General features: G+C 39.8%; 1 protein-coding gene across 1 annotated transcript; it reads left to right on the forward strand.

Annotated features, from left to right (window-relative positions):
* The first annotated feature begins 64 nt into the window (after positions 1 to 64).
* ube2h (ubiquitin-conjugating enzyme E2H (UBC8 homolog, yeast)) lies at positions 65 to 23,256 on the forward strand. The gene is made up of 7 exons (XM_020652908.3): positions 65 to 344; positions 15,236 to 15,312; positions 16,326 to 16,400; positions 16,493 to 16,532; positions 17,268 to 17,320; positions 18,593 to 18,721; positions 18,877 to 23,256. Exons 1-7 carry the CDS (start codon positions 292 to 294, stop codon positions 18,999 to 19,001), a joined length of 552 nt encoding a protein of 183 aa, XP_020508564.1. The 5' UTR covers positions 65 to 291; the 3' UTR covers positions 19,002 to 23,256.
* Positions 23,257 to 25,681: the final 2,425 nt, after the last annotated feature.

Here is a 25,681-nt window from a genome sequence, read left to right on the forward strand (position 1 = left end):
ATTTAATGTGACGTATCGGTCGCGCATATTATGACGTCGTCCGCGGAGTGATTCTAGCTTGTCAGAACCATGGTCAGAACGCTTGAGAGGCAGTGAACAGCAGAGGTCTAACGCTAGCTCAGCTACTCATTTAGGACAGGGAGACATTGACCTGTGAAGACAATTTGCTGGACACATTTCCGCAAGCAAATGTTAACTTTCGGATGATACAGTTTGCTAGGACTGTCTAGCGTTTCGGGGAGCTAGCTTTCAGTTTACCAAGTGGGTGTTCTGCGGTGGAAATAGCAAAAAATGTCGTCTCCAAGTCCGGGTAAAAGGCGAATGGATACCGATGTGGTGAAACTGTATCCTTTCTGAACATAAACAAGAGTCTGTATCGCTGTCTAGCCAGCTATGTCATAATTTATATTGCTGTGTAATATGAGCCGACACTGTATAGTGTTGCTTCTTTTTTTCTTTTCTTTGGCTTGTTAACCCAAAAGCAGAAATAGCTCTCATTGTGACTGACTGATGTTTTTGTGTAAACAACATTTTGCTAGCAAAGCCAAGTGTTAGCTATTTCTGTCCTACGAACCTCCAGTCGCTGTATTAGCTAATCAGATTCGTCTAATGTCCTTTTTTTTTTTTTATAGCATGTTTCCAACTCTGTTTTTGTTACATTATCTGTGTATTGAAAACTAATGAAACGGCCGCTGACGTTTTTTATCATTTTCCAGGAATGTCTTTCATCTTGTTGCAACCACCAAGATACCTGGCAGCAGTAGACAAAATGAACACCTTTTTTTTTATAGCAATTTGGTTTCTTTGTCCAGCTGGTTGTTGACAAGTCAAGTCAAACTGCCCCCCTTTTTACACGTTGACACAGAAGCTTGTTTACATAACGTAAGGCTGCTGTCTTTGTTCTTCTCTCGTTAAATGTTGGCCTTGCTGCATCATGAATAGCACTTCTCGGTCTTGTTAAGCTCTGCTGTATAACCATACGACATTTTTTTTCTTCTAATTGTGTTATTGCATCTTAAATGTTACCCTGTAATGCTACTGAGCTGAGCTGGCTGGCTAGTCTGCTGGTTAATTTCACATCAAAATGGCCACCTGATCTGTGTGTCTCACTGTACTTCAGTGTCTGCAGGCACATGTAAGGAAGCCTAACTTGTGTCATTTTATTGATTGTTGTAGTTTTTTGTTGTTGTTGTAAATATTGGAATTGGAAGTGAACATTGCAGCTGTTTATTAAGTGTTACAGCAGGTGTCATGAGCCTGCTGTTGTTTTAACTATGGAATGCCTGAACTTTTAGCTTGAACTTTTATCTAGTGTGTTCTGCCTACCTTTATGAGCTGCTGATTCATTTGTTCAAAATGACTTAGGGCTGACATGGGGATCTCTTAAACGGGCAACAATGACAGTATATTTCTGGCACATTACAATGTTCTAGAAGAACAGTATGAACAAGTAGTTTTGTTTTTGTCCCAGCACTGTGGAAAGCAGCTTAATGATTGGGTAGCCTGTTACTAGCCGGAAACCACAGGAGGGAGGGACTTAGAACAGCTGATGGGATGGCAGCAAAGCTTACTCAAATATGGGGGTAGAACTGGGCTGGTCCAAATAAAGCCAAATCAAGGAAGGTTGTCCCAACTGGGTCAACAAAAAGTTAATTGAGAAAGTTTGAACCTCTTAGTAGTTTGATTTTTTTTTTTTTAAAGTTTGGCTGACTTTTCAGTTAAATTTGCTCAAAGAAGGTTGTCATGTCTTACTTAGGGAATACATATCCTGCAATTTATAATACCTCCTTCCTCATATGTCCCATTGCAGTTGGAATATCAGGGGCCTATATATTTGACACTGCAATATGTTAATACACTGTCAACAAGGAGGCAGCAGCTAGTTCCTTTTCTCTTGTTATTTTGCCATGGTGCCTGGGGCATTCTGTTAAGGTGCTTGTTTGAGCAAGTTTACCCCCCACCCCACCCAACTCGATTCTGTTTATATGTAGGCAATGGCTGCCGTAAAGTAGATGGAAACAGAGTTTTTAAGGATTGCGGGGGAACACATGGCTGTAGCAGTACACCCCCTCTCCTACTTGAGCTACTTGACTGACAGGAAAGAGCAGGTTTGCTGTGTGCCACCTGCTCTGTTCCCTACAATGACCTGTGTGTTTTTTATGATACCATGAGTGAGCAGTGGTCAGCAAGTGTTGGGCACATTTTCTTTATATGTCTATAGAACTGAGATTTACTGTCTTATATAGCACATGGGTTCAATGCTGACTAGGCTGTCTTGTTGAGTTAAAGAAGGGAGGGCTCAATGTTACTGGTATGGAAAACAGTTCCTTCCTTCTGTTTGTATCCCCAGAGCAAAACTAGCCTCAACAACCTTCTCTCTGTGCTCCCTATCCTTGCGTCTCCCCCTGGTGAAACCCAAACCCGAAACTCACACCGCCTTTTAGACAGGAGCTGCCTCTTTCTTATGGGCTGACACTGAGAGCCCTCACGCATTAATTTGCCACAGCCACTGGAGAGCTCAGAATCTGGAGCGGAGGCCATTAGGGAATTCATGAAAATGAATGTCAGAATGACCTCAGCAGCATGTAGTATCACTGGGTTTAAGCTTTGTCCTAAGCCAGGCCGATGGATGGCTGCCTGCTTTTAGCACAAATGTACATGCTTTGAGTTTGCATGCCAGTAGTCTTGAAATCTATGTTCTGTTTAATGAAATACAGTCACAGAGAAGGCATTAGATTCTGGTTACACTGACTTTACATAATATTTTTCTTTGTGATCCTTTCCTCTATTTATTCCCGTTTTTGAAAACTTATACCTTAATGGCAAGAAATAATTTGTGTATTACCCAATTCTTGCCAAACTGAACACAGTAACTATTAATTAGTTATTTTTTTCCCTCCAATGATCTGCATGACTTTTGGCCACTGGCTTTTCAGTCCTTCTCTCTGACATGTTGCTTCCATCTTGGAACATGCTGTTCTTGAACTAGAGTCCAAGAGTGTGTCATTTCAAAGAGCTTTATGTTCAGCCCGTTGTGTGGGGTTGACTGCACACTCTGTGTAGGTAGTTGTGCTATTATTTGCATGTATTCATCATTGGTCTACTCGCTTTACAAATGCTTTCAAGCAGTAAGCTGCTGGAATTTGAGCGAAGGTAGAAAGGACTAAGCCTATTTTGAATGCCAACACAAGCTCTTGTGGTGTCTGGCCTATGGATGTCAATACAGAGAATGGGACAGAAGAGAGAGGCAGTTTGTAGAATCATCTGTAAAACAGTTTATATTCAGTCAAGGATTACCTCAAGAAATGGGACAGGTTTTTTTTTAATGTTTGTATATTTGTTTGTCCTAACAAAAGTGGTACATGGCTTCAGGTAATGCAGGATTATGCCCATTTATGTGATATCAAACGTAATGGAATAAGTGGAAATATATAAATATCCTGCATAAAAATGAAGGCAAGGAGCAGCATAAGTGACTTTCAATCACCATGGGAAACCTTGCTTCTGTCATGTCTCTGAAACGGCTCCTGTTCAGTCAGTGCTGAGGGCATTGTCTGCACAAAGTGTTTATTTTGTGTGATAGCACTAGACTGAAGACTGCTGGTGTATGATTGTTTGTTTGTATATTAAATCTCATTAAATCAGAGCGGGTGTTCTGACATTTTAATGTAAACAGAGCTGCATCTCAGCTGTACCTTTCAACATTTACAATTGTACCCGGAAGGTCTGAAAGTGATTGGATAGCAGTTCTGTGAAGCATGGTCTCCAAAGAATTACATGTTGGAAGGGGTGTTGCATGCTTCATTGGCCCCTGTATCCATCATGATACCTGGAGTCCGTACCAGTGTATGTGGTCTTCTATCATTTCTCCCAAAATCAGACCCATGTGCTTCATCTTTCACCTTTCAAGGTGAGTTTGCATTTTCAGCTTTGCTTCAAGGATCCCTTTGTTTTCCTGAAGTGACTGCTGAGGCAGGTCTCGGCCTTCAGTAATCCTGATTTATTCACTTGTCCACAATCAGTGGGGCAGGATCCTAGGGGCCGTGTCCACCTACTCCCTCCTTTTTTAAATTTTTAAATTTAAATATCCTCCTTCACCACATCACACCATCCTTGCAGAACAGTATATTAATCCTGAGCTTTATCTGCTCCCTGCTAAATGTTTCTGCCTCATTGTGCACTCGTAACATGACATCCGGACAGCATCAGAAGCCGAGGCTTTTGTGTTTTTCCGTTTACTGAAGACCCTGTGACCTCCACCTCCCGCTGCTGTGTCAGACCATGTCACACAGTCACAGGCAGCTAATCTGCACCGAGCGCTATTATTGCTACGGACTGAACCAGCTAGACGCAGTTGACTGTGGGGAAGGAGCCAGCAGTTTTCTGCCTGTTCCTGACTGAGGGAGTGATTGAATGAATGGGAGCACGATGAAACCCATCACGATGAAACCCATGATGGGAGTGGGGAAAGCTCTGGTCTGATGACTAAGTCTCGTGAACGGACAACATGCTTTGTCATTATGTGTAATGGGAAGAACTTTACAGTAGTAGACACAAAGAAGGAAGCTAATAAGGTTACAGGAAAGCCACAATACTGTTTTGCATCAGTTTCTTTAATATTTAAGAGAAGAAATCACGACAGACAAAAATACAAAACAGATGTTGGAATTTACTGTATAGTTTGGATGGAACTTGCAGTATGTTTTCTGATGAGTACACGTCAGCTATGTTCCTTCTACTTAAAGCCTTGTTTTAGTCTGCATTTATCTTTTTGTCAATAGCCCAGTAGTCCCTTTGTGATCTATGTTTATTGTGACTCAAGGTTAATATTTGCTCTGTAGTAAGAAGCTCAAAGACAATGTAAGCATGGTCCACCTACGCTACCTATTCAATATGTGAAGGTATGGAATTAAGAGGGCTGAACTGAGATATTTTCAGTGTCTTTAAGGGCTAGGAAAATTGAATGGTTTGACTTTGTGTGCAGTCAAAGACAGTGTTTTTCTTAAGATTTATATATTGTGGTTCCAGGGTTGTGTGTGGCAATCTAAATCCATGGAAAGAATGTAATTGCAGGATAAATACATTTTTCTTCTACTCCTACTTGTCTCAATGATCCGTTTCTGTAAGTCTGAAAGCTTTCTCTAACTCTTCTCTATCTGCATCTCCTTAGTGTACTCCAGCTTTTGTCTGCATCAATGCAGGTATTGTTGAAAATCTGCTACATCATTCAGCTTTAAGCAAGCTCCTCCTTTTATTCCTTCTTTTTATCCCCTCAATACTGAACATAATTATATAGTGGAGGAGACCCCTTCTAGTTATGGGGGGGCAGCTTGATTGACAGTACTGTTTTGGGGGTCCAAGAGCAAGGCATCTCTAACAGTAGGAGATGTGAGGCCCTCACTGTTAATCCCACAGTGCAAACAGTGGAGCTTCCAGCACGCATGGCTGATTCCTCTTAGAAAAACAGATGGACTGAAGTTCCTCTCTTTGTCTTGCATGATTTTTTTGCTCTGGCTCTGGGAAGCCGAGTCTGCCTCTGTCACTTTTGTGCACTGTTGCTTTAAATGTGCAAAATCGAGGAGTGACCATAGGCTAGTGAAAATCCATGCTACATGTTTGGTCTTATGTTTGTATATGGGCCAAAAGATTTGTATAAGATTGAGCACCCACACACATGACTGAGGGTGAGTGTGTTTTTTGATGTACCATTTAGACGAAATCAAATTATTTTATGAATGTCCTATTGAAATATATATATATTTTTTGGTTAAAATGCAGAAAAAGAGCCTTATCAAAAAAGTGCAACCCACACTTTCCACACCCTGTACTTAAAATGATCTGGTAATCTGCATCTGTGTGTCTCTTCTGTATCAAGTTGATAACATAGCTGTGCGTCTCTCACTAGCTGCATAAAGGTTTGCTTTAGTCAGTTTACTCAACATGGCTGTGTTAAAATTCAAGGTTGTTTTTACCGTTGTTAAAACAGACAGAAAATCTCGTCTTGTCTGTCACTAGATCTGCTCATTAAATCGTTGCCTACTATTCAGGCCATTGTTGCTCTTGCCCAGGCTCAGTTTGGTGATCATTAATAATCATTTTGTTTGTGTGTACATGCACGCACCTCACACACCTACACACACATACACAGTCTGTTCTACTGCTGTAAATAGACTGTTGATTTAGTGAAGGGTTGAGAGGAGGAGCAGCTGAGGGATTCACGTTTGATTGCAGTGGGTGGGCTCTCATCTCTCACCAGAGAAGACAAAGAACTTAGCCTGTGCAGCACAGTGCTGCACCAGCTCTCATACACAGAGAGGTAGCCATCAGCTAACATGATGAACCAAGACCTGTTTTTGATAAGCGTTGAGCAGGCTTTTAAATATTGTAATTAATGTAGAGTATTTAAAAAAAAGTACTGGAAAATTGTTGATAGCAAAGACAGATTTGTATGTTTTGGGGAAAAAAAAGTCAATTATGTTGTTTTCAATGTTTTAGCATCATAGCTGCATTATACCTCTAAAGTCTTGTACAGATCTAGATGTTTTGATACATATGTGAACAAGACCAAGTAAACTTAACAAAGATTTAACATATTAGACTACCTGTTACAGACTCACAGAAGTTTTAAAATATTGTTTTTTGTTACTTAAGCTGCTGTCATAGTTACACTTTGGAGATATATTCATTTGTCTTATTACATGATAAAGGTGTTAGAATTTAAGGTTTTGACCTTCAATTTCCCAGACGTGAAACTTGCTTTTTGATTTCCTTTACTCCGGCATCCATTGACTGCTGCACTAAACAGCCTGCATTTCCATGTGTATTTCAGTGGGTCTGGCGTTTGGGGCCATTTGTCCATTGATATGTAAAATAAATGTGAAGGAAGGTTTTCTCTATTACAGGCTGCACACTGGCACCAAGTCCTCCTTCACATTCAATACTTTAAGAACTTGGTACTTCAATAAAAGCCCAGCAGATGGATAGTTGTTGACTCAGACTTCACATTTTGAATTAATTTCAGAGCAGCAAAGGAGAATTTCTCTAGTTTTTTCTGACACACAATCAATTATGTGACCTGTCCAAAGTACAGGCTGTAAACCTTAAACTCACATTCATTGAGTTGCACTGTTTCTCTCTTTCTAACTTGAATGAATGCTGGAAAGGCATCAGATAAGGAGGCCTACCTACTGCAATACATAAAACTGAACTTCTGTGTTATCATGAATGTGACTATAAGAATTCTATATTTTGACCGTATGAACAACGTCTTTTTAGATGATTTAACTTCAGTATTTCTTGAGATTATTTAATAAGCAGCAGTTGTTGGCTAAGTAAAGACTAAATGTGAGAATAAGAGGGCTTTTTTTGTTCAGAGTTAGACTTTGTCACATATGTAAGTAATTTCCTGTCAGAGAGCAGTGAAGCTTATGTTGCATTTTTTGTGATAAGGGGAGGTTGAAGTAAGTTAATGTGCCCTGTATAATGCTTTCAAAGTGTTGACCTCAAGAAAGCGGCATGTATCAAAACTTCCTGATCCCTAACTTTGTTTGAGGAAAACTTTGTTGACCCCTACGTTTATATATTTTTTAAATGTGATCTGCACAGTTTTGGTTAAGTGTTGGTAATTGTACTCTTTAACCCGATTCATTTGCAACGCATTTATTGAACAAAAAATAAAATAACTCCTTGCGGATATTTGTGTTATCACATACACATGCTTGATCTGTTGTCATCGTATGTTTACGTACAGGTTATGAAGACCTTTGGTCTCTCTACACAGCTAGCGGAGAGATCTTTTGTGTCCCCTGTGGGAAATGGGCAGGAAAAAGGGGAAAGTGAGAGCAGCTGGCATGACCACATGCCTTATACTATCATACCAGTACACCTCTATTCAGCTATCAGAGCCAGAAGAGCTGAGAACAGCCAGGGCATGCACAGGGACCATCCTAAGGACCCAGGCTTGTTTCAGAGCTTTTCTAAGTCAAATTTTGAACCTTCAATAACTGGCTGTGTGTTCAGCATTGGCTTGTATGTTCTGAACCGAGGAGGGAAGAACAGTTCCCTCATCAGTCAAACAAACAGACAAAAACATTTCAAGTCTCTACTGTTACAACTAGACCTACAATTGATCATCATGAGTGTGGAAAAAACTCTCGGCAACCAACATCTGTGACCTTTGAGTTCTCTCAGGCTGGCTTTTTGATACACTCCGAATCAGCTGTACCCAATCATTCTTCCTTTAAAAATGTTGTAAAGTTTTCAGGTTTCTTTTTCTGATTTTTGGTTCAATACTCCGTTAATTTTTTATGAATATAGTTAGCTCAATGTATCATAGTTAATGACTTGTCTTATTCATTTGATTCACTTTTTTAAAAACTGAATCTAAAGTTAATTTTCTCCCTTTTCTTTGTTCAAAAGAAAAGTTGTATAATTGATTATTAATAGACTAGTAGATCTAGATGAAGTACATTTCTTAAAGATTAGATTTGTACAGAAAGATATGTATTGTCATATCAGTATTGTAAATGAAAAAGTTGTAATAAGCCTTCTGTAATCTGGATGAATAAGCTCTTGTTAAATTTAGCCTGTGCGGTTCATTATCTTTTCCCTGCCCTCATAGCTCACCATGTATTCACAGGATTATCTCTCTCCTGAGTCAATGAGCTGAGGGGGTTTCTGGTGGTTGAAATGGTTCAGTAAGGCTCTAAATCTGCATTAAAATTGAATAGAGAGAGTTGGATTTAATGAGCAATGAAAGAAAGTAAACAGCAGTGGGAAAACGTAAGCATCAGAGAGAGAGAGGGAGAGTGGGTCAGTGAGGTTGGCTGGTGACGACTGCAGAGGAGAACAGTGTTTGTTTGGTGTTGAGCTGATTAAATCACACTCACAGCAACACTGCCTATCACTCGCTCTGCCTGCTGTGGCAGGATGGTTTCTGTGCTACACTAGCTGCATCTGTTCTCAGACTGCTGAGTTTAGTGGAGGTCACAGTAATAATCCTGCTTGGCTCAGTGCAGTGCACTTATACATATAAAGTTCAATACACAGGCACATTTATTCACAGGCTAGGAGTTTAGTAGCTCTATACTACACACTTTTACAGATTGAGACATATGCCTGCAGAGATAGAGAGCTGGAATAACGTTGTTACTTTTCTTATGTTGGTATAAACTTGGTAGTCAGTTTTGTTCTTGTTCCTCATCTCTTTTGTAGCTAATGAATATTGAGTTGTACATTTCTTATGGTAGTCTACGCTTGTATCTATTTTTGTGAAGGAAGCTTACTCGTTGCTTACATCCTGAGGACAGCTGCTATATTTCCTGCCTTTCATCTGCAAGGCCTTTGATTGTACTTTGTTGCTACATTCTGTGTGAGGAAGAAAAAAACGAGGTTGTGGACTTGCTCATCTCTTAAGAAAGATGTGTTGTCAAACAAGCAGCCAACACTGTTGCAGAAACATTGCGTTTTACATTCAGCCAGGCAATGATCTTGCTTGTGTTGAAAGGTCATCTGGTGGTGGGGGTGCAGGACTGTATGTCAGAACCTTTCTGTTTTTTTCTCTTCTTAATTTCTGTTCTTAAACTAGTCTTAACCCTTAATGGAAACCTTAACATGAAAACCTGTTTTCTCATTCAGAGCTAATAAAATGGGGTGTTCCACAAGTTACATAACTTGGCCTCATTCTATTTTTTATTTTGTTTTGTCCACCGGTATTTCATATGTATTTTCTGCCATATTCATGATGCGTTGACACGTTATACAGATGACAGTTTATATACACTGTGCTGTCCATGATTTTTGGTATTGCTCCATCTTCAATCAAATACTTGCCGCATTTCAAGCAGAAGCTCAATATTAAGCCTATATTTACATGTGCATCTCATGGGAATCTGGATTTACTCTATTCTATCATAGTATATAGTTATCCGAGACATGGGTTCTGTCTGTTTTCATGTCTGTATACACACAGGCAAAATCATCATCATTGGCCAGCAGTCCACGGCAATGATGTCATTCACACAGATCTGCCTGCCAGGCCAGATCAGCATTCAGCAGGCTGAACTCTTTTCTCTCATTATCTCTGCATCACTCTCTTTGCCTCTCCTCTGGCATCACTCTTTCCATGTTTCTTATTTCACTTTCTTCTTCAACAACTCCATGTATCATGTCGTCATGCGCTTTTCTTTGCTGTTTCTGCACTCTGCTCTGTTGGCCGACCTTATTCTACCCTCTCTTTTTATGTTCCTCTTACCCAATGGGTATTGAATGTTATGGACCATTAGTGTCCTTCAGGCAGGAACGTAAGTGTTGTTTTTACAGTCTCGAACCCAAGCACTGATTCTAATGTGCTGTTTTGATGGTCTTCTTCACTGCTCAGTGCCATTATTAACTAGAAATTGTACATCGTGGCCATTCTGTTACTGAGTATCCCTGCTCTCTCATCATGTCTGGAGATTATTTGATTTGCTGTTTCTCCTGTTGTTTCAGACTAGCCTGCCCAGGAGCTCTGTACTTTCCTTTTATGATTATTTGAAGCTGGACTTGTCAGCAGGTGGTGAGAGATTGTATGGTGATAAGTTAACAGTCTGACATGACCTGCCGACTCAATGTTTTTCTTTTTAAATTTGATTATAAAGAAGTGTTTTGTTTATGTTGATACTGGATAATTGGATTTATCACATCAGCCTGCTTGAGGAAAGGAGAGTATTGTCTTCTCCTTCCTTTTGTCTCCCTTAAAAACGAAGAGACAAAGAACTTCATTTTGACTTACCAATGCCTCCTTCATAGCAGATCTACAACTTCAATCTCCAAAGAAGGAAATCTTTCAGAATATATGCCATGGCATTGTTTGAGAGAAACCTGTTTACGATTCTCCGTCATGTTTCTTTTCAATGCTAAGAAAATGGTTGGTCTCTGGATGGGTTATTTTGATCCAGGGTCGGGCAGGGATTGTGGCCTGAGTGGACCATAAGGAAAACAAGACATGGCTAGACCACAACTGTAAATGTTTTTTTCCCGCATATTTTGGCACTTAAGCCTTTAAATGTCCATCATAAATTCAAAAACCAGGAAGAACTATAATTTTGTGCTTGGAATACTTTGACAACTTGGAACAACAAAATGCATTTTATTACCTTTCCTACTCAGTGTTTTCAGGTGTAACTTCTTTCTAGCCTTTATGTCACTATATAACTAAAGTCTTGATGGTAATTGATGTTAACACAGGAGATCATGTGTTGGACTATTTTAAGGCTTTCAGGGCAACTATGATGTTAATTTTGTATGTTCCTCTGGATTGATTGGGCTCCATGTATCAGAAGTGTGTTAAAGGATATTGACCTTGCACTATCCTCAGATTATGATTTATCTATACTAATCCAAGTTGGGGGATGGACGGATAGATGTTATGCTGGGTATATAGAACAAGTATATAACCTTAGGCAGAATGCTGGTTCTGAAAGGTAATTGTCCTTTCATGTCTTGGTCCCTTATTCTCTGCAGCTCACTGTTGCCTGCCGACAACAACATCCTAGTGTGCTTGACAACTTTATATTCCTCTTCAAGCCCAGCTAAATGCTTGTGAATATTTGGTGTGTAATTATATAGAAGGGGTTTAGTAGCATATGTGAGGCAGCAGGGAGGGTGGTGTAAGGTCTTAGAATGTGGATGTTAAAATTGTATCCTGCACCTTTAATATTTGTTATACTAAACATAAAGTCAGCTTCTGGTGATAGGATATTACAGTGTTCATGTGCATGAAGCCACACTGTTACACCCAGTTTCTTTCATGCTGCTGTGTCATCCATTTAGGTGGAACCAGTTTGCATTTGAAATATGTCATCATGTCTCTTCTGTGTTTAAAGAAATACGAACTATAAGACACTTCAGCATATAATACATGAAGTATAGCCTCTAGCCTGTATCTCCTATCTGTCCAGTTTTGTGACCATCAACCTATCTTCTGTTTGGCTAGCAGTGACCGTTTTTCCTACCCTATTCTTTATACGTCTTCCAATCCATCAGACAGTTTTGAATTTACAAGCTCTTTTAGGAACTGTCTCCTGTTTTAACAGACTTGCCAAACTCCCTGAGAAGGGGAGGAAGCTGTTGCCGACAATGTCTCACAGTTATTTACTTCTAGGAAGGAATTAGGGCTTGGAGCTTTGTGTCTACTCGTGGATAAGAGTATTGTTAGTATAGTCTGGAAAATTGTTAGTCCTTAAAAAAGTGAATCATTGTTTTGTGAATTGCTATAACACAGAAGAGGAGAGGGATGGAGTGTTGAAGTTGACGACAGATAGACATTGGAGATAGACATTGCTGCTTTGGCTTTTAGCAAGGCTAAGAAACAAAGAACACACTGGGGTTAATATAAATAGCTCAAAGGTTTTTAGGAAGAACTTTGTGGGGTCGATGGAGGATACAAAGGAAACTGGACATGGTTATTTGTACTTTTCTTGACTGCCCTTACACTTTCAAGCAAGGGATCTAGTGTGTGTGTGTAACTTGGGAATGTTGACATTATGTGAGAAGCCCTCCTCCTTTCTCTGACATCATCTTCCAATGATTTATGCTCAGCTTAGTGCTGTGCTCATGGTGGATTGATGTTGGGTCTTTGTCAATAATATAAAAAAAGAGTACGGTCTAGACCTGATCTTTTTGTCAAGTGTCTTGAGATAACATTTGTTATGAATTGGCGCTATACAAATACAGATTGATTGATTACTTGAATATCTACTTCATGGATCACAGAGACCCTTACCTTTTTGTTATTGTTCTTGTATTTGATTTGGCTGCTTTGTAAAGTTAACCTATGTAACACAGAATCCTGTAAACCATTAACCCATAAGTGTTTGCTCCACATTTTTTTTTTTCATCATAACAGGTTCTCTTCTAGCTTGCACAGTCAGTATAGGCAATGTCAATTAGCCTGCAGCATAATCAGTGTTGATTCAACCCCATTAATAGCTTATCTCCCACCCTGCCTCACTGCTGTGTTCTATAACATAACACACACGGCTCATACCATCCCCCTCCTCTGCACTGCTTCTCACTCACTTGTGGACGGACACACATTTACTCACACAGCAGCAGCTTACATGCATAGATGTCCTTACATGAAGGGCACATCTTGGTGAGCTGCAGAATGTAAATACATAGTCTGAAATTGGCATCTGAATGTAGTATTTCTGTTGGATATGACTTGTTGTTATTTTGCTAGCATGCTTTATAGAACGAGCATTGTCCTCCTGGGGTTGGTGGTTACTCATTCTTCCTCAGAGTTTGCATCAAACAGCCTCAGAATGGCTCCTTGACTCCAACACGAGAGAGAACAGAGAGGTTCCTCTTATGTCTGACAATGACACATTTCCCTGCCGGAGCCAGCAACTCATTCAGCTCTTTGCAGACTCAACCAGTGCTTAAAATAACCCTTTGATTTAACCCTTTCGGGGTCAGTCTGCTAATGGGATACACACTCAATCAGGATTGACAAGCCAGCTGCTACTGTGTGTCATGGGAAACTGATTTTTATCCCATCTCTTGTACCCTCTGTCTCTAATGTGCTCTGTCAGTCTTTTATTTTGTCAGTTCATTTTCTTCTCTATCTTCTTTATTTTCTCCCCAAGTCTCTCTCTGCTTTATTTTTATTTCCAGCATTGCTTCCCCCTGCTCACATGAAAGGGAAAAGATTTCTCTGTGAGGATTTTGTCTCAGCTTGGAGATCAGAACTGATCATAGCAATCGACAGCACAAGCACATTACTGTAATGTTGTGATATGATATGATACACTGACGAGAAATAAGCTACTTGTGCTTTGTGGTTTATTATTATGTAATTATGTTACCTCCACCAACCAAAATAAGAAGTGTTTAGTAAATATACATTGGTTAGTAAGTTTGGAGTTGTCTCCCTTTATCTTGCTCTCTATGTATCCAACAGAGCTCGTATCGTAATCACAGGTTCCACACCGTGTACCAAGTACCAAGATTATTTCATTGGGATGAATGTCATGATCAAGTCTGGTAAATTCAAAGCGTGATCCCAAGGCAACTGGACTGGTTGAAGATCCTGAAGATCTGGACCGGCTCCGTCCACTAGGTAGTTTAGAGCTGAAGAAGCCTTTCGGAGGACAGGTGAAACGTCTTCAAGATCTTTAACCAGTCCAGTTGCCTTTGGATCAAGCTTCCAATTTACCAGGACCTGGATGACTGAGAACCTACATAGACCAAGTCTGGTGTTGTCATTCAGGCCTCGCACTGTCGTCAAAACATGTCTTCACCAACATATACGTATATTGCAGAAAAAAGTATTGCAAAGCAAGCATGACTTTGATTATGATTTACAGTATGAGAAGAAAAACCTTCCTTTATGTTTTCTTATACCTTCCTTGACTTTATTTTGGCTACTTTAATGTATGACAAATAAGAAGTTTGAACTTGTTGCGAGTGCCATTTCTGAGTGCTTGTCTCTGATTGGCTTGATTATGATTATTTTGAAGAATAGAACCACTGAAGAATCTTACATAACGCCATCGGAAATTCACCTGAAATAAGAATGATTTATCTCCATCAATGTACAAGATAACTTGAATCTCAGGCTCTCTTTGTAACGGGAGAGCCTTCTCTACCGTTCCTGCTAGTGCCGACTTGTGTTTTATATCCAAGGGGATTATTAGAGAGTGACAGGTGGAAGGAGGCGTGTAGCATGGCTGATATGATCCACCAGCTGGTGTGAGTGTGCATGTTTTTTTTTTTTTGTTTGTTTTTTTTAAATGTGTGGCCCACATACTGCACATTCAGTCAGGGAATACTCATTCAGTGTGCAAAATGACAAATTGGCATGACTCGTTCTCAATCGATTGTCATGGAAAATGATTCTCCAGGACTAGGGGTCAGACCAGAATCAGAGTGTAATCTCCCTGCATTGATTTGTTTTCAGTATCTGTCAGAAGTGATCATTTCTCTCCTTCATTTTCATAACTCTGTACGATATGAGATATGAAGGAGAGAGGAGAAAGGTCAGACTCTGCTTGTGTCTGTATTCTTTGCTTCAGAACACGTGATCATGTGTAACCATCGAAACGAATCGATACACACTACCACTTAAGAGAGTCCAAATTGTTAGAGACACTGACTATTATTCAAGAATGTCAAATTATTGTAGTCCCTCAGGTTGTGCTTTTTTCTGTGTGTGCAGTCACATGAAGATATTGTCCTTAACAGCCTTTTTCAGCATTGAGAGCAAGCACGAAGTCACCATCCTCAGTGGACTCAATGAATTTGTAGTTAAGTTTTTCGGACCGCAAGGAAGTAAGTGTTCTTTTTTTCTCTTTTCTGATTTAATTACAAAGTTTTTCTTCAATAAATCTCTTAACTTGATGCTGAAGCTTCATTTGGGCAGAATAATGTGTTCCAGAAATGAAAAGCTGAAATGAAGATGGGTTTTCTAGCAGGCTCTCAGATATATTATACAAACGTTTCTAACTCCTATTAATCCCCCTTCTCTGACTAAGGCTTTAACATTTCATAAGATGTTATAAAACCCAGAAAAACATTGCTTTAAAAAAAACCAAAAACAGATAATCTGCCAATTTTTGATGTTAAGTTACTCTTAACAGAGAATGAAGTGGCATTAAGATTCCCCAGAGGGCATCCAGCACAGGAATCTGTCATTCGCCTGTTTGCAACATAAAGAAGTTCCTCACAGCAGGCCAGAAATGTAAAAAGGATGCTTGAGGGCATGAAGTGTAAAACCCAAGGAGCCGGGCTTGAGGAGAATATGGAGCGTGGCCTCATCAGCAGGAAATACTTGGTCTGCTTGCAACATCTGTCACACTAAAATCACCGCCACTTAGGCATCAGTAAAGGGAGGAAGTGGGTGGTTGACCCCGTTTATGATGCCTTGTAACGATGCCAAGTGAAATGGGATTGTTGCCTCTCTTCATGTGCCTGTGCATGCATGTGCTCACCACCATTCATCCTCAAAACAAGCCTGTTTTTGTCATCTATGTGCTGTTGAGTAAGCGAAGGGCATATAAGACTCTTGTTACACACAGCTATTTTAGGAGAGCTCCTCATACTCCCAGTCTCTTCCTCTTTGATGTCAGTGTATTATATGAAGTGAAGCAAGGAATTCTCCCAGGCTGAAAATGAAGTAGAAGAAAACAGCAAAGGGAAACAGTGTGTAGTTCTTCAATAGTCTCTCTTTTGTGTTTCTGTGCAGAGAAGACAGGACAGCAGAAGATTGACATAACCCTGCAGTGTCTCATGAAGGACGAAATGTTTTTACTCGATACTTGTTTTGTCCTCCTTTTAATCTGCAGCACCGTATGAGGGAGGCGTGTGGAAGGTGCGAGTAGATCTTCCTGACAAATACCCTTTTAAATCGCCTTCAATAGGTAGGCTCTGTTCTTTCATATTAAGTATTATCACTTCACATTTGAAATGTCTTTTTTAAAAATCTGCCCCTTTCTCTACCGTGCTTTTTCAGGATTCATGAACAAGATTTTTCATCCCAACATTGACGAGGCGTAAGTTTGTTGTCAGTCTTGTATTTAAATGTGTTTCATGGGTTTCTGTTACGCCAGGACTGGACTGCCAGTGATTATTGAATAATTCAGCTCGAACACTTTCTCATGAATTCTAAGCTTCTCTTAAAAGAATTGCTTGTTGTAACAGCTGGCCTCTCCTTTTGTAAAACATTGGTTGAATAATTAATTTTTCTATTTGCCATTTCATGTTTTATTCCTCTGAAATGGTAAAAAGAAAGGGGGAAAAAAAGGATTAATTTGTGTTCTAAAGAATATTTTTAACTTTGATCCGAGCCACTTGTTAGCCATTATCAGAGAATCACTCCAATATTTAAAGGCCACATCCTGTGAAGGACATAGTCCATGAAGGTTGTTTCTCTGGGCGGACCTGATGGACAGGCTGAACCTGTGCCTCCTCCCCAAATGGGGCAGTCTCGAAACTCAAAGAATGTAAAAAAAATTGATCCATTCAGGTTGTTCCCCCTCAGTAACTTCTACATTTATCACCAGAGAAATTACAAGCTAAAAGCCTATGGCATGTGTTAGTTATAGGTTTTTGACTTTCTAATTTAACTCACAACTAACAGGAGGCAAAACATGAATTCAGAAAACTGTACATGTATCTGTCAGCTAGATTTGTGTGTATCGCTCTGTGGTTGCAAACATATTGAGCAGGCAGTGATGTTTATGTCAACCCTTTAACCCTCTAACCCCGTCTTCTTCTCGGTTTCCCAGGTCAGGGACAGTGTGCTTAGATGTCATCAACCAGACATGGACAGCCCTTTACGGTAAGTGTGAGCCCCCCCCACCCCCCCATGTGTGTACGTGTCCATATTAAGTTCCTCACTGGGGTCCTGTGTTATTATGTGCAAAGAATCTGACTCAGAGACCTCAGCAACAAAAAGTTGACTGCGGGCCCCCCCTCGCTAGCAAGTGTGGACACATTCAGCAGTTGAGCACAATTGGCCCTAAACTACTTACTGAGGGGAGAAGTGCACACTAATGAGATAATACCCTCACCCTGCAAAGGTCAAAAAAAGGTTGACCTCCAGCAGGACTGATTGACTGTTTGTCAACTGGGAAAGACTTGGACACATGCTTTCACATATTACATGTTTCAGGCGTTAAAAACATACTGTTTCTGAGCGAGTTGCTCCGTTCTCCGTCACCACGTCTCCTTCTATGCTCCATGTCCCTGTGCCCTTCTCCCAATTTCCCCCTATTAATTTCTCATTACAGCTCCTCCACAGCGCCGAGATAGCTGTTAAGCAATATAAATGGCCTTACAGTAATATCCTCAGCAGATCTTTCAGCATCCCTGCCTTCTTGTATTTCATGGTGCCCACAATATGACTCAGAGGAGACTGTTCAGGACCCTAAATGGAGTTGAACGAAGTTGATTTGGAATTACCTCCAATTACAGTGTTTGATGTGAAAGGGAAATATTTGCAAATAATGATTTAACTAGGAAGTTTTTCTGTTTTTCTTTCCAATCTCGTGTTATTTTACCTTTGCTTGTGCACTTGGGACATTTTTGAAAGCTTTGTTTTGTGTAAAAACTCTCAATTAGATTGAGATAAGACAAACATGGAGACTATAGTCCAATCAGCAGAACACTGTATGCAAACAGTTTGGAAAAGAAGAAAGCACAGAAGCAGTTGATTGTATCAACTGAAGATGATTACGCTTGACCACAAAATGTAGATAAGATTGTTTTTTTGGTTTTTTTTAACTCCTCTTGAATGGACTCAATGATGACACCTAGGAGGTGAGAGGAACATTGCAGCTTTTGACTAGGCCTCAGCTCTGACAGAAAGCTGCGGCCTGCAAGCAGAGAGCAAGTTAAAGGGATTAGTGTCTCTTTGAGGCCATCAGACTGAGGATTTTATATTTGCGGTTTTGTTCCTAGCATATAACAACTTTATGATCCTTTTGTATGGGCATCAAATTGATCATGTGATCATTTAACAGGGAGCAGCTGTATAATATGAGACGCCCAATGTTTTGATTACTTATGCTGTTAAGATGGTGAAGTGTTAATCTATCGTCTTCTTTCACAGATCTGACCAACATATTTGAGTCGTTCTTGCCGCAGCTGCTGGCCTACCCAAACCCCATTGACCCCCTGAATGGAGATGCAGCTGCTATGTACCTTCACCGACCAGAGGAGTACAAGCAGAAAATCAAAGGTTCGCACTTATTAATACATATACCTGTAGATTCTTCAAATATGTCTCACATTTATTATCCAGCACCATTTAACAGCGAACATTTAGTTTTAGTTTTGGCTACTCTCTTCCTGTCTGACTGTGCTCTCTTTCTCCTTTTCCACTCTGTCTTTCAGAGTACATCCAGAAATATGCAACAGAGGAGGCTCTGAAGGAGCAAGAAGAGGGGGCAGGCGACTCTTCATCCGAAAGCTCCATGTCTGATTTCTCAGAGGACGAGGCCCAGGACATGGAGTTGTAGTGATAGGAGGGCTCCCCCATCCCGCCCCCCTTTAACCCCCCACAGAGACTATATTTGATTTCCTAACCATGAGAAAAGCAGACTTATAATATTCATATTTAAACAAGTTGATTTTTTTATTATTATTATTATTACTACTAAACAAGGATTTTTATGGATATCTAGTCTTTGGTGTGTTTGACACCCCTCCCATTCTGTAGCTGTTCCTACACAGATGTTGCGATTGCTCTCACATTCACACAGCCGCAGTTTTAAGGTGCGTCATGTAGTCTTAGGCAGGAAACTTCCCCATGAAAAAAATCTCACCACTTCACTCAAAATTCCCGTTATAAACGACAGTTTTCCCATGTGGCCTGAGTCCTAATTTTTCTTTCTTTTTCCATCATGCTAACTGATTCTGACCAACATTCGGTTAGATGCTCCACAACAAACAGAGCCTCTGAAGTCTTGCTTGCCGGAGCATACAGCTCAGCAATATTAGCTAGTAGTCAAGACTGTATCTTTAAAGCGCACAATCAAAAATAAGGCATATTAAGCACAAAAAATTACAAAAAGGTGTAGAGCATACAAACACACAGAAATCATCCTCAAATGTTGATTCAGCAGATCTTTTTCATCATATTGATCGAGACATGTCATTAAATAATATTCCTTTATTTCTCATTCAGTTCCGTTGCCTCAGAGACATGTTACCTAAGTTATTGTTACTTTTTTTTTTCTTCGATCTGCTGCATCTTCCTGTCTACATGTGCGGCTGTGCAGTGCAGAAATACATGCTTAATTCTAAAGTCAGAACTAGTAAAACAAATTGATGAAACGCATGTCTCATTCCAGGACAAGTGTCGGTGTGATGATAAAAGATGTGTTGGTCGCTTTCGGGGTTTTGATTTGTCAAACTTCTATTCTGTGGAGCTTCTGGTCCGGCTCGAGTTTTATAATGGAAGCTGAAAATAAACTGGAGCCAACCTTTAATCAGCTGACCATATATCGGTTTTATATTTCAAGAAGATTGCTCTTGTTTTCTGTCAGGATGCACTTGAGCAACAGACATTCTCCTTGTGCGTCTTGTAATGTTTTTGATTTTAAAACAAATTTTCTATTAGTATTCTTGCTTAAGAACAACTTCCTGGGCAGAATAGGAATGTAAAGCATCACCTGAAGTGGTGAATAAAGAAAACCAGCACCAAAGTCAGCTTAGATTTTAGAAGAAAGCAACTAAAAATGGTCTCATTGTTATTGATTGGATTTGAGAATAAAATGATTTATTGAAGATTCAGGTTTATGAAGTATCAGTCCTCCTCACATTCCACCTTCTGTTACTTGGAGCTTGCTTAAATGCACGCCCTTCATTTAGGTCTGACCCATGATATGTACGCCAGCTGCACTAGCAAACTAAAAGCCCGCTGAGATGTAGTTCAGTTGTGTGAAGAGGATTAAAAATAGGGCCCAATGTATGACAATGAAGCCTAAAACAAAATTTGTGCAGTTAATTTCACATTTCATTCATTTGTACAGATTTGATTCTAACCCCCCCAATCGCAGCTTTGATTTATGGTTGTTATTTCCTCCTCCTTTCCTTTTATTTTTTTGTGCATTTTAACCCAATGGGGGGTCAACACATTTGGATTTTGTTTTTGTTTTTTTTTATGTACAGCATCTACCTTGTACAGTGCTAAGACACTTCTGTGTAGCCTCGGGAAAAACTCAACCCAAAACACTGTCTGAGTGTTGCTTGTTGAGGCTAACGTGGCAGTGCAACTACCTAGAAAACTTTGAAATGTATTCACCTCATAGATTGCAGTAAGAATCACTGGTTGCTTTGTAGGCAGATTGTGGATCCCGAGTTGGAGATTCATGGCCGAATCAAACCCAAGAGGTCCCCTTATCAACTCTGATTTCAACTCCCTCTTCCGTGCCTCGTCACAAAATCCAGGTGGCCATTGAAGAAGTCCCCTGAAACCATGTTTTCCAAAACACTATGGAGGTCAAACATAAGTAGAAAAGCACATTTTATCCACTTAACCTATGTTAACACCCCTCTTCCTGCAATTTGATCCTTTACATTTGTATTTTGACAAAAAATACTTTCTCTTTTGCAGATAAGAAGAATGACCCGGTGCTCAGTAGCATTAGGTTAAATGAGCTAATGCAGGATTGTTAGACGGCTCTGGTTTGAAACAGTTTGGTTGCACCTCGCATTGTGATGAACATTTTCACCTGGGATGTTCTGAAATTCTGGAAATCATGGTATTATGTGTTGAACTGTGCTTTTGACATGTCAGGATAGTTAGTTTGTTTGGGTGTTGACTTCCACTAAACAACATTCGCTATATGGCTGTATTACAGATAGAGTTTACAGATAGAGTTAGCTAGTTTGGTACCGGATAAAGCATTCATTGCTCATCTGACTTTTTAGTTAGTGTCTGTTGTGTGGTTATATGTAAGATACTCCATAGACATGCCTGCTTGTCGTCTTCGTCTTGCAGATTCAGAGTTGTACAGATGAGTGTGAGGGATTTCAAACAGGGGTGATGTTGACCTTTAGTGAGCCGGACGGATCGAACTGTACAGAAATCTAAAGTGGGGTTCGGCCTTTTCCAAAAGATTTTTTTTTTAAGTGATCTTAATCTTCTTTAGAAAAGATATCCTTCCTTCATTTGTCTTTTATTTGCAGTATTTATCTGAAGCTAAGGGATAATAATTTTTCTCATCCAGCCTTGGGTTAGTTTTGAATGTTAGCTTGTGGTTAGCTTCCAGCGGCCATTTTAACTGATGCAGAGCTCATTTTTGTGATATCCAACATGTTTAGGGGCAGTATACAGCTATGTGAATGTTTTACCTAAGGGGCTGTGAGCATCATCCACTCGAATAGAACAAACCTGCAAATTGTACACACATCCCCACCTTCACAGTCGGCTAGGGTTTCCTCCTGAAGCTGCCTATAAATGTGTATTTATTCATTAAAGACACTTCCTTTTTTTGTTTTTAATCTTGGTCATCAGGCAGCACTGTCATGGTTCAGCTCATCACACTGATGACAACTTGATCTTTGAGTTTTTTGTTCTAAGAAATTCAGATTGGAGTTTTTTTACTTTTCATTTGTGCAGTATTGTACCTGAATGCTGAAAATACAGTATATCCTTGTTACGAATTGTAATACAAATAGGACATTATGATGCTGTGGTGCAACAGGGAACTAGTGATATTTTTTCTCTCAAGAATCTTCTGTGTTGGTAAAAATCATAGGTGTTATTTTTTTGTTTTTGTTTTTTGCATTATTTGCATCTAATGGGCAATAAATGGATCTAATGCCAATCAGCTGATCTTTTCAGCAACTCCACACGTATTTATTGCCAAGGGAAATACTGACTGACTCAAGAACTAAAATAAAGGATTATGCCTCCCACTAAAACTAAAATTCTAAATTATTTTAGAAAACAAATGGATAACATGATTATTGTGATTTTATTTAATATCCTTTTTGGCTCCTCCTTCCTCCCTTACTCCGCCAACAATCCCTAACTACCCACCGTTTTAAACAGTGACTCAAGATAACAACCTTGTTATTCATGGGGCCTCAAACTACCTATTGGTAAGTCCAGACCTGAGCCATATCCCAAAAACCGTACTCCCCCACTCCCTTCTGGATACAATAAGAATGAAGGTCCTCAGCTAACCAAGTAAACCGGTCTATCATTAATCCATAGACAGGATATCCAGGGCCCATTCTCCTGTTTTTTTTTTTATCAGCACAGCTGCAGAGAGCCAGCACCCTGATCCTGTAAAATCACATCCTCCCCCCGTGTGTTGACTGTGTCCGCTCGTGCACTTGCATGCTTCTGGTGTGGAGTCGAGGCCGGCTTGGTGCACACCTCTCCCATTCTGTCTTGTGCTTGTGTGGATTTGTGCCCTATGCTGGCCTACTGCTGCCATCAGGGGATTTAGCAGGCACACACAGCATGGAAAAATGGCAGTTTTTTTTATAAAAAATTATGTATTTGTTACCTAGTGTGTGATACTTGAGGGTTAAAAAGTCAAAAAGGTTTATTTTTTGTTTTGAAAAGTCCATCCTTGGTCTTATTTTTATCACCCTCTCTGCCCTTCTCTTGTTTTTTCTTTGCATTGTGAAGTGGGCATGCTTGTCATAAAGAAGACAAAATGCTCTCTATAATAGGCTTATAACCTCATAAATAGTTGTGTATAAAAAACTGTTATAACTTCTTTTTTAATAAAACATTCAATGTGTATAAATGGTGTTTGTCTAAGGCTGATGATTCTCATCTGTTTGCATCAAGCACTCGATCTCTGATTAAGTCCTCGTGGGAGACTTCAGGACTTTTCTGCAAACACAGGACCATGAGTAAAAACTGCTTATTAATATGTGATACCATTTCTTTGAAACAATTGTGATGATGTGAGTTTTTATAGAGGAAACCTCTTTCAAAAAATATATTCTTAACATTCAAATGCTCTAAATTTTGATGCAAACATCTTTGACTTTTCCTTTCTTTTGAAATGTTCCATACAAGCAGCTCCTTATCATCTGATATGTGTGCGTCCAGATCTCCTTCCATGAATCATTTTGAGGATACATTCATTGTCTGCTGAATTACTAAAACTGTCTTCAGCCTTACAACATCAAAGTATTATCAAGCTGCATCCAAAAAGATTTACAAACCGCTCACAGTAAGTTTTTGTATTCCTTTCAGTAAACTGGCTTGTAGTTTCAGCACTTCCACCAGGTGTCAGTGTTGCACTACACTCCTGTGTCGTCATTCCTCAGATGGTATAATATGGTCCTCTGTCCTGCCTGATCAATGTGAGGCTGTGAAACTTAAGAATGAGGTTCGTACCCTGATTCTTCAAGTCTGAAGGAGTGATGAATGATTGACCTTAACCACAGAAGAAACTACCGAGTTTTCCTCCAAATTCAACCTTTAACTTGTGTTTTTTTTTTTTTTTGTAGTGATCACATGTTATATTTGAGTGACAGACTTAGATAAACCCAACCAGTTATTAAAAGTAATGCTTTGGTCCATATAGTATCGAGTAGTCTTGAATACTGCCGTTAACAGAACCAAATCTACTATCTGACTGATGTTTTTTTTCATTTTAATTTTTTTTATGTGTATGGATGTAGTTCCAAAGAAGCGCCAGAAGAGGGTGCTGCCACATTTCTCCTCCTCAAACTGAGCTGACCCCTTCCCGTGTAATCACGACGGGGGGGGGGGATAAATGCTTTGACATAAGGCTGTTTAATCCTCGCTCTTCTGAAAAATGTATTCTGTCACGCAGCAATCTGCTACTGCTTCCTGTCCGCCTGTCTTTATTTTTGTAGCAACCTGAGGCATGACAATACTCTCCAGTTTACTTGTGTTCTCATAATTTGTATGAATGAGCACTGTGCTGTTTTACTACTGGTTTACAGTATACTACATGGTACTCTCGATACTCACCAATTCTATATTGAACATCCTGTGCGGGGCCACAAGCTTCCAGCGTGTCTTCATCTTCAGCACAGCCAGGAATGTCAGTCAGGTGATAAACACAAGTCTGACATCCCACTAAAGAGCAAGCAAAACAAGAAAATGATGCTGCAGAATGATATGATCCTAAAGTAAAGGGGCACTCAAGTCTCTGTTCCAAATGGGGTTGGATGACATCATCGAGGGAAATACATTTTATTAAGCAACCTGTTTTACCAGATAACAATACTAACTCTAAGTCTGATGATCTTTCTTTTCAAAATTGGGGAAGGATCTCCTCAAACATTATCGAACAGATAATGTACCGTTAGTCAAAGTGAGGATAATGTAAATAAACATTTTTTTTTCCAACGCACATTTGAAGATTTTATTTTTTACAATGCAATCTGAGAGTATTTGAACAGCTAAGAACACAAAAGAAAGCATTTCATGTTCAAATCAGTGTGTGTGTACATTTTATTTTTTATTTTTTTATTGGACTTGGTATCAGAGGAGGTCTCGATATCAGCCAATACTCCAGTCCAGCTTTCAGAATCAGGATAATGAAAGGAACACATTTACCCTTCTGGTAGTATCCTGTTCTGTGAATAAATCTAAGGAGACACTAGTCAGAGCAGATTGTTGGAAATAAGTGAAAGCAGTAGCTGGGGGCTTGATGGAACTGTCACACACTTCAAGTCCGAATATTGGAACCTTGTTTCCTACATTTATTTTTTTTTTTGCTGTAAAACCCAACCCCTCTTTTTCCGCCACTTCTCCTTCTCCTGCACCAACAGAGAAGGAGGATGATGATGATGATGATGATGAGCTGCAGGGAGGAAGGAGAGGATGCAGCTATCTGTCTCGCCACAGTCCTGACCTCCACCAGTCCAGCAACCCGAGAGTCTCAATGAAATATTTAGAGCTTCTGTTTTATCCGCAGTGCGTTGGTCAAGACAAACTATGGGCCTCCATGATGTAATGGCTGCCGTCTGATTGGTCCTTGCTGAGCAGGGGTGGGTCAGGTGACCTGTACCGCTTTAGCCTTTTAAGGCATTATGATGCCCTGAGGCTCCACATTAGACTCACTGCTGTCTGCTGCAGCTTTGATCAATCACTCTTGACTGCAATTTTTCTTTCCACAGTAAAGCTTTTAGAAGTTAATTTGCTGCATGCTGACATCCTTCAGCCAATTGTGTGCTAAATTAAGTTAAG

The sequence above is a fragment of the Labrus bergylta genome, chromosome 23, assembly GCF_963930695.1.
Source record: "Labrus bergylta chromosome 23, fLabBer1.1, whole genome shotgun sequence".
In the NCBI taxonomy this organism is placed as follows: Eukaryota; Metazoa; Chordata; class Actinopteri; order Labriformes; family Labridae; genus Labrus; species Labrus bergylta.